At 46.5% G+C, this 9444-nt stretch overlaps 1 protein-coding gene across 7 annotated transcripts; it reads right to left on the bottom strand.

The window, feature by feature from the left end:
* Positions 1-650: 650 nt before the first annotated feature.
* Positions 651-9438, bottom strand: LOC126646700 (uncharacterized). 7 transcript variants are annotated; one of them, XM_050328186.1, is made up of 4 exons: positions 4783-9438; positions 3430-3736; positions 2706-2809; positions 651-2476 (listed from the first exon to the last, which is right to left on the bottom strand). In XM_050328186.1, exon 1 carries the CDS (start codon positions 6540-6542, stop codon positions 5445-5447), a length of 1098 nt encoding a protein of 365 aa, XP_050184143.1. In that variant the 5' UTR covers positions 6543-9438; the 3' UTR covers positions 651-2476; positions 2706-2809; positions 3430-3736; positions 4783-5444. The 7 variants fall into 7 exon arrangements, with proteins under 7 accessions (XP_050184143.1, XP_050184141.1, XP_050184142.1 ...); XM_050328184.1 differs by having other exon boundaries at positions 2706-3736; XM_050328185.1 differs by having other exon boundaries at positions 651-2809.
* Positions 9439-9444: the final 6 nt, after the last annotated feature.

Here is a 9444-nt window from a genome sequence, read left to right as displayed (position 1 = left end):
CTAGCCCGTAGAGACTGTTCCAAATGATCAGGGTTTGGGCAGTTTTATTTCACACTGTTTTAATGCAGTTTTTACCAGCTGCCCAATTTAACATCTCTTGGATCATTAGCGTGTCTGTAGCAAACAGATCATGTGAATAAAAAGATAAAATTTTATCACCTGGAGATAAGCAGGTATCCAGAGAAATGAGGGAGATTAAAAGGGAAATGGTTTTCTAAAGTACAGAGGGTGTTTGAAGAAGAGACAAAAGAAGTCATCTCTCCTTTTTTCACCCATGCCTTGACTGATGCAGTAGGAGTTATTCTTCAGGAATGCAGAGCTTGGAGGACTTTACATTTCTTGCATCTATCAGCTATCTTCTGTCATTTCACATGATTGTATACTTTTCCTTTCTCTGTCAAGTTACTTTATGGCTAAAAAAATATATGGGAATCAGCCTATTCCACAATATGAAGTGAATGAAAGGACAGTTGATATCTTGCATGAGCTTGTAGAATACAATGAAGCCAGAGACAGGGATGGATAGAAGAAATGAAGCAGAAAGTGAGTTTGAAGCTCCAGTTCTCAGTTTCATCAGTTAGTTTGTTTTTTCTTTAGTGACTGTGTGAGTTGACACAGGCAGGAAGCTGAAACAACCACAAAACAACAGCTGAAATGCAAAGAGTAAATTTATTTCATTACCTTGTGTGGTGGGTTGACTTTGGTTGGATGCCAGGTGCCCACCCAGCCGCTCTGTCACTCCCCTTCCCAACTGGACAGGGGAGAGAGTAAGGTGGAAAAACAACTCGTGGGTTCAGATAAGGCAGTTTATTTAAAGCAAAGGCAAAGCAGAAGCTTGTGGGCACAAAAGTGAAGCAAAGCAAAAGATAGCATGGTTTATTCTCTATTTCCCCTGAGCAGCAATGGTTGGTCACTCTTGAGAAGCAGGGCTTCAGCACATGTAATGGTTCCTCAACAGGCAGCCATTGGAGACAATGAATGCCTGCCTTCCTGCTCCTTGCCTTAGCTTTTATATCTGAGCTAACAACACATGGTATAGAATATCCCTTTGGTCAGTTTGGGCCAGCTGTCCTGGCTGTGTCCCGTCCCAGGATCTTGCCCTCACTTAGGGAAGGAATGTTACAGTGTGGATGTTGTGCTCAGCAGTAGCCAAAACACTGGTGTGTTATCAACACCCTTCTAGCAACCAGTGCAAAGCACAGCACTGTGAGGGCTACTATGGGGAAATGAACTCCAGCTCAGCCAGACCCAATACACCTTGCTAATCAGAGGATACCAAAGCAACACCTAGGCAGAGACACATAAGCAGGAACACAGGCACTGCTAGGCCTAGTCCATGCTAGTGTGCGGTGGGCCTGCTCTTTGCACCAATTTGTCAAGGGCCTGCACACCATGCTGTGATCTCCCCTGTGCTTTTTAGGATCTCTGAACTTTGACCTTCTCTCTCCCAAAACAAGGAGCTCAAGCATGTCTGCGAGAGTGCCTCCAAGTCTCTCCAAACACCTATGTTATCTCTACACAGAAATTCTACTTCTCAAAACAGACAGAGGATAAACAGCAGTAGGCATACTATATGGGGTTTCCCCATACTGTTATTCTCCAGGCCTTGGCATTCCTAGCTGTGGGAAACGGCTGGGCTGTAGACAGCTTAAGACTTGAATTTGATCAGTTACAGCTGTGAGCTTGTAAAAGAATGTAAACACCAGGAAGGTGGGAGAGCAGAAAAGGAGGAAGAACTGCAGAAAATAACAGGTTTTGTTTTGAGATTTGCAAGCACGCTAAAGGACACCAACCACCTATCAAAAGATGAACTACAGCATGTGAACAGGAACACCTGACCAATGAATTATAGCATGTATACGCGTGGACAGAAGAAAATACTATAAAACTAAGCCTGCTGTTAATAAAGTGCCTATTGCCTGCCAACCGACGGAGTGAGCATCTTTTTTATCCGCCGCACCTAGCTGCAAGGTCACTTGAGTGAATCTACCATTCTCCTCGCCATTCTTCTGCTTTTAACTCTTTCCTTTCCACATTTCACTGCCTTGCTCAAGAGACCACTGCTTCTGGAGCCAGAAGTGTAGGACAGGGTAAATTGCAAAGGCACTTAAAGGAGAATATAGAAAAAAGGAATAAACATTTAATGCTCTAAGGTAAATGTCCCAGTCCTCCTGTCAGGGAATTAAACCACTCAGCTATCAAGGCAACACTGATAGGTTGCCTTAGTTGATGTATGAAGTCCTGTCGATTCCAAATGTTTTTCTCAATGCAGCTGACTCAGCAGTCATGTTGAAGCAGCACAGGCTGTCAAACTTGGAACAGTGTGCATTGTGTTGAGATAGGAGGTAGCTTGTCAGCAACAAATCTGGTAAGGTTCCCAGGTGCAGTGCAGTTACTTCCACATTCAGGACGACAATTGCCTTTGATGTCCAATTTAAACCTCAGGTGAAGGCATACACCAGGTGCTCTATATTTGCTACATGGAGAAGAAATAGGAAAAAAGTTACCACACACAAGTATTGTCTTAGTTTAAAAAGATTACAAATTAGAAATTGAGAAACTTCAGGTGGAAGTGTGGAAAAGGAAAATAATAAATAAATAATGGCCAGTGTTCGCGAGTGAAGATCCAGGGAAGGTCTTTCCACCTTCCAGCCTGCGCATTGGATTTTTTAGGTGAGACACAGTGTGCGCGGAACTGAGCCCACCCTTTAATCCTAAGGTTCATCTGCCGGGGCCAAGCGAGCTTGGACGGTGGCAGCGAGGTCCTCAGGACGTAGGTGGGTTGCCTTTAAGGGCTAACGAGCTCCATCTGCCGGGGGAAAGGAAAATAACAGCTTTATATTAACAAAATCTGAATAAACAACAAATGGTGCAATCAAAAACTTTCAGAAGAAACAAAATAAAGTCCTAATTCCCTAGGTGTGGGGGAGAAACCTGCACCAACTCGGGGCAGGGGGGTGAAACAGAATATGGTTTTTAAGGATTAGCTAAGATGGAGTTTGGTACCATGCTCTGTCAAAGATGCTCTGGTCATGTTGAAAACAGCTTGTTCTGTTCTGCTGACTGTACTGAAGTAAGAGATAGAGGGGATGTTCTTTGAGCAGCCCAGCAGTCATAAATAAAGATAAGGTGGGCATTTGAGGGGGATAAGAAGGCCATGGGTCAGGAGATTTTGCAAGCTCCAGAAACTAGGTCGTTGAAAAAAGAAAGTTGAAAAGTTCAAGCGAGGAAGATGATTAAAGGGACTCAAAACTGAGGCTGAGGACCCAGAAGGACCACTAAAAGTTTCCCCAAAAAGACCATTCTAGAAGACTCCGCCTCAAGCTCTGCCTAAACCCTGCCTATTATGAATATGAAGATTAGATGTTGAAATCAAATTAATATGTATGTAAAAATGTTGTAACCTCTCACGAAAACTGTATAAATTACCTTTCACTGAATACTTCAGAGGTAGTTTGTCCATTTAGTTCCCCAACGTTGTTCAAAATAAATACCTTGCTGCTTAAAGATAAAAATTCATCTTTGAGCAGTTCTCTGTGCTGTTTTGGCATCGGGGGAAAGGAGGGGGGAAGGCAGGACTGTCCCAGCAGTGCAACAGCTGCTCGCAGCCATGTGTGCCCGCAGCAGTCAGTAGCCGATGGCTTCACAGCCAGCAATGAAAGAGTCTTTTTTCCCGCAGGCAGTACCAAAGGCACAATACCTCACTCTGAGATTGGTCGGTCTCTCTCGGTCATTCCTCTCAGGAAAAGAAAAGGAGTCGGCTGAAACCAGGCTGACCGCTCTGTCCAGTCAGCCAACAAAAACAAAAAAAAAACCCTCCAAACAAAAGACTCCCCAGCCGTGCCGCCTGGCAACTGTTCTCCCAAGGAACCTCCCCCCCTTCCCCCCGCACTGCCCAGCACATGCAGCTTTGCTCTGTCCCCCACCTCCTCCATGGCTCCCCCCATCTCAGAAGAAACAGATGGGGGGGAGGGGGAACAGGAAACACGGGACAATAGGGAAAAAATTCTAATATCTCTTTTCAAACCTATGACATTATCCACCCCTGAATTTTTTCCCATACTAACATGCTATATCAGATTCAAACTCTCCAACCATAAACATACATACATTACCCCAGCTATATACATATTACAAATATTTACATGCAAATACAGACACAGTGTTATGGGAAATTCGCCCAAAAATGAGGTCCCCTTGACGTATACACTGGGTTTCTCCATCTTCCAGCATTACCCACCACATGCTACCTGATCCTTGAGCAAAAACAATGACACGAATAGGTTTACCTTTGTTCGAGGCAGGATTAAATCCAAACTGTTTTACCTAACATACCTCTTAAGTGAATTACTGGGACCTTGTCCCCATCTACTGTGTGAAAGGACTCTGATTGGGCAGGGCCGGCTCCATTGACGGAGCCTCTAGTGTTGACTAACCATGTAGCCTTCACTAGGTGCTGATCCCAGTGCCTGAAAGTCCCTGGACCCAACACCTTCAGGGTAGTCTTCAACAGTCCATTGCACCGTTCAACCTTCCCGGCAGCTGCTGCATGGTATGGTATGTGATAGACCCACTCAATACCATGCTCTTTCGCCCAGGTGGTAACTAAACTATTTTTGAAGTGTGTCCCATTATCTGACTCAATCCGCTCTGGGGTGCCGTGCCACCACAGGACCTGTTTTTCGAGGCCCAGGATGGTATTTCTGGCAGTGGCGTGGGGCACCGGATGCGTCTCCAGCCATCCAGTGGTGGCTTCCACCATGGTGAGCACATAGTGCTTACCTTGACGGGTCTGTGGCGGTGTGATATAATCAACCTGCCAATCCTCCCCATATCTGTATTTATTCCATCGTCCACCATACCACAGGGGTTTCAGTCTCTTGGCCTGTTTAATGGCAGCACATGTCTAACAGTCATGGATAACCTGAGAGATAGCATCCATGGTTAGATCCACCCCTCGGTCTCGTGCCCACCTCTGCCCCAATGGCCAGAGGCATCATGGGCCCATTACGCTAAGAACAACTCTCCCTTGTGCTGTCAGTCCAGATCCACCTGTGACACCTTGACTTGTGCAACTCAGTCTGTGTAGCAGCCAGCATGAGAAAGACCTGAGGAATGTTCAGATGACCTTGTGTTGCTTTCTCTAAGCTATGATTTACTGCCCAGGGAGAGCTCAGAGTTCTCCAGTTTGCAATTTCACCATGAGGGGGTGTAAAAAGGGTAACTTGAAACTCCAAGTTTTGTGTGTGTGTGTGTGTGTGTGTGTGTGTGTGTGTGTGTGACAGGCCGGCCTGTGAGAGTCATTGATGTGTGGCATGCAACTGTGTTCTACCTTGATTTGCCCAACCACTCCCAGTGGGAAGTGAATGATATAAAAACTCTGCATGATGGGGAATAAAGTGATTTCTGTCCACTAAGCCAGGAATTCGTAATTCATTCAGTCATTAGTCTGCCTGTTCATTGTTGCCATGTTCCTCATCAGTTCGGTTTTTGGACACATGGGCATTTACATGGTGGACCCTCACAATCAGCTTCTCTACCCGGGTAGCGATGTCTTGCCATATATCAGCGGCCCAGATGGGTTTTCCCCTACGTTTCCAATTGGCCTTCTTCCATCTGTCCAACCACCCCCACAGGGCATTGGCCACCATCCATGAGTCCGTGTAGAGGTAAAGTTTTGGCCACTTCTCTCGTTCAGCAATGTCCAGTGCCAACTGGACAGCTTTGAGCTCTGCGAATTGGCTTGATTCACCCTCTCCTTCCATAGCTTCTGCAACTTGTCGTGTGGGACTCCATACAGCTGCTTTCCATTTACGTTTCATCCCTACAATGCGGCAGGAACCATCAGTAAAAAGGACATAGCGTGTTTCTTCTGGTAGTTGATTATATGGTGGGGCTTCCTCAGCCTGTACCACCTGCTCTCCTTCTTTTTCATCTACTAAACCAAAAATCTCACCTTCCGGCCAGTTTGTGATGATTTCTAGGATCCCAGGGCGATTTGGGTTTCCAATGCGGGCGCGTTGCGTGATCAGAGTGATCCACTTACTCCATGTAGTGTCAGTGGTAGGATGTGTAGAGGGCGCCTTCCAACTCAACACTGGCAGCCGAGGTGCCAGGAGGAGCTGTTCTTCTGTGCCAATCACCTCTGAGGTAGCTTGTACTCCCTCATAAGCTGCTTTTTCTGTTGGAGTGTAATTGGCTTCTGACCCTCTGTAGCTTTGGCTCCAGAATCCAAGTGGGCGGCCTCGGGTCTCTCCAGGTACCTTCTGCCAGAGGCTCCAGGAGAGGCCCTTATCCCCAGATGCAGAGTAGAGCACATTCTTCACATCTGGTCCTGTCCTAACTGGCCCAAGGGCTACAGCATGGGCAATCTCCTGTTTAATCTGTTCAAATGCTTGCTGTTGTTCAGGACCCCACTGGAAATCATTCTTCTTGCGGGTTACCAGATAGAGAGGGCTTATGATCTGGCTGTACTCGGGGATATGCATTCTCCAGAAATCCAGAAAAGCTTGTGTTTCCTTCTTGCTGGTCAGTGGAGCCATTGTTGTGATCTTATTGATGACTTCTGTTGTGATCTGATGACATCCATCTTGCCACTTCACCCCCAGGAACTGGATCTCTCAGGCAGGTGTCTCAGTTTAAATGAGGCACAGGTGTTTTGATGAGGATGAGTTATGAGGAAGACCCAAACTCCTCCCTCTAAGCAATTGTAAATCCAAAATTAAGAGGCTCCGATTGAGGGGAAAAAAATTGTGGAAAAAGGAAAAAATAACAGCCCTTTATTTAAAGATTTATGTGTATTGGCAGAAACAACAAAAGAAAACAAGTAAAACAACCAAACCCACAAATAATCCCCTTCAAAACAAACCAATAAACAAGCAAAGGAAAAAAAGTAAACAGTTCAGTTTGTGGCCTTTGGTGCAATTCTAACCACAGTCAACTGTCGCAGTAGAGGTGGAAGTAACACGGCTTTTTGATACCAGGATCAGGATTCTTTATTACAGCTGTGCAGCTACTTTATACAGTTTTTGGTGACACATGTACACACACCACTGGTTTATTAATAACATAAATAACCCACCATTGGACATACAGCCATGCATGTCTAAATGCAATGACTCAGCATTCTTGACAGGAAATCCATTCTGTGTCACAGTCCTTTCTGTCCGTGGCTGACATCTTGCCAGGTGTAGACATTCCATCTTCGATTCCTCAGATTACAGAGACCCCAGAACCAGCTGGGTTCCCCTACAATTCCCCCTCTTTTGTATTATAGAAAATGCCAGCATCATCCGATGCAGGGCCCATGCATTAGAGACATGGCAATATCAATAATACAATACAACTACACACATAGGCAAAGAATCAACCCCAACAGTCCTTCTTTTATCAGTCTACAGGAATGGTATTCCTTCGTCTCATTGCTGAATGTCCATACCTTCTTCTGCTCATTGCTGAATGTCCATGAATGAGTTGCTTATGTAACTTGTGCATGTGCAACAGGCAGGTAGAGAGCGGTCTGTTGGAGGATAAGAATACTACTCCTCAAAATTCAGCTGAACAGGAAGGTATTCATCCTTTTTTTTTTTTTTTTTTTTTTACGAATTATTTCTGGTAGTTTTGACTTGTTAAAGTCTTTCAGTGTTTCAAAAAGCAGGTGCCAGGAAGTTAATAACTCCATGGCTCCCTTGTCACCATGTGTGGAACTTTCGAACAAACATTAGCCCGATTCATCCCACACAGACACACTGAAAGCAACTTCAGAAGTCACCTGGAATCCCTGGTCTCTGCTCCATTTAAGCATCTTTTGTAGGAGCAGGGCATCTAACTTGATTCCACGCTTGCTAAGTGTGGAACCCATTTTTCTAGGTAGCTTTGCCTTAAACCAGGTGTCTAATTATGGGGCCAGCCCCCTTTTGCACCTTTACCACTGCTCTCAAATGCTACACCTGGAATCCACCCCCAGGCAGCAATCGGCAACTGCCTCCCCGTCCTCACAGGGATGAAAATATCTCCAGATTGCTTCAGGAGTTACTTACGTGAGTTACAAGCAGAGCAAAGAAAAAGGGAAGCTGAACGATAGCTGGAATGCTGCCTTCAGCAACCAAGAGCTGACAAGCAGCGGTTGCCCGGATACAGAATGTTTCGCAACAGTCCAAGTTGAGTGGGGGGAGGGGCAAACAGGGCTCACTCAGCAGTTTGCCTGCCAGGTGGCTGTGGGAGCAACAGAGCCGGGGCCACTTGGAACGGACGGCACTGCTGAGTCAGGGAATGTTCAAGGTGTGTTCTTAGCTGTTGCACACACAGCCAGGGGTGTGAACTGGGCACAGAGTGGGCTGGTGTGCTGCGCAGAGCTGCGATGTCAGGAGCGGGAGCTGTGCAGCTTGTGTACAGCAACACGCTGGTTGCGTACTCAGCCACGCAGTTTGCGCACGAAGCTACGCAGTTTCCGTAGGGCTGCAGCTGCAAAGCAGAGTGAGATGACGAACGCTCTGGCCTGGAGCGGGGCTGCACTGTGGGAAAAGCTGGCAGCGGAGTGGAGTCGAGTGAAGCGGGACAGGGGCTGGACGTGCTGCCTGTGGGGTTACGTGCTCGATAACTTAGCAGCAAAAAAAGCCTCAGCAACAGCAAAAGGGAGAGCTCAGCGGTGTACGATCTCTCGAGTCGAGAAGTGGTGAAAAGGATCAGGGGGGCCAGTGGCCATCTGGTCCTCCTGGCAGCAGCTTCCCGGGAAATCCCGCCGATGCGCACTCCAAGCAATTCTTTGTTTGCTTCAAAATCATCTTGTCTCTTCTCTTTTCCTTCGCAATCGTGTTGTGGTCACCATATGTTGCAGTAGAGGTGGAAGCGACACGGTTTTTTGATACTGGGACCAGGATTCTTTATTACAGCTGTGCAGATACTTTATACAGTTTTTGGTGACACATGTACACACACCATTGGTTTGTTAGTAACATAAATAACCCACCATTGGACATACATCCACACATGTCTGAATGCAATGACTCAGCATTCTTGACAGGAAACACATTCTGTGTCACAGTCCTTTCTGTCTGTGGCTGACATCTTGCCAGGTGTAGATGTTCCATCTTCGATTCCTCAGCTTACAGAGACCCCAGAACCAGCTGGGCTCTCCCACAGTCAACAGGGGACACTGTTGGATCACCAGAGATGCAGAGCTTGTAGCGTCCTGTGCCAGTCACCAGATGGTGCCATTGGATCACTGGAAAGTCAGAGCCTGCAGCTCTTTATGCTGGTCGGCAGGCGGCACTGTGGAATCACTGGTCATTGCCACGTGTGTGTAACATCCTCCAAGGTGTGTTGGAGAAACTGAAAATGGGTTTCCCTCCCTCCACACACACTGGGAAAGGGGAGAGAGAGGAGGGGGAGAAACAACAAAAAAGTCCTCCACAACAGGAACTCTGTTCTGCTGGCTGAATCATG

The sequence above is a fragment of the Myiozetetes cayanensis genome, unplaced genomic scaffold (assembly GCF_022539395.1).
Source record: "Myiozetetes cayanensis isolate MyiCay16 unplaced genomic scaffold, myiCay2020 scf375, whole genome shotgun sequence".
In the NCBI taxonomy this organism is placed as follows: domain Eukaryota; kingdom Metazoa; phylum Chordata; class Aves; order Passeriformes; family Tyrannidae; genus Myiozetetes; species Myiozetetes cayanensis.
The sequence above is the reverse complement of the archived record's forward strand: the minus strand, read 5'-3'. Positions and strand labels throughout refer to the sequence as shown.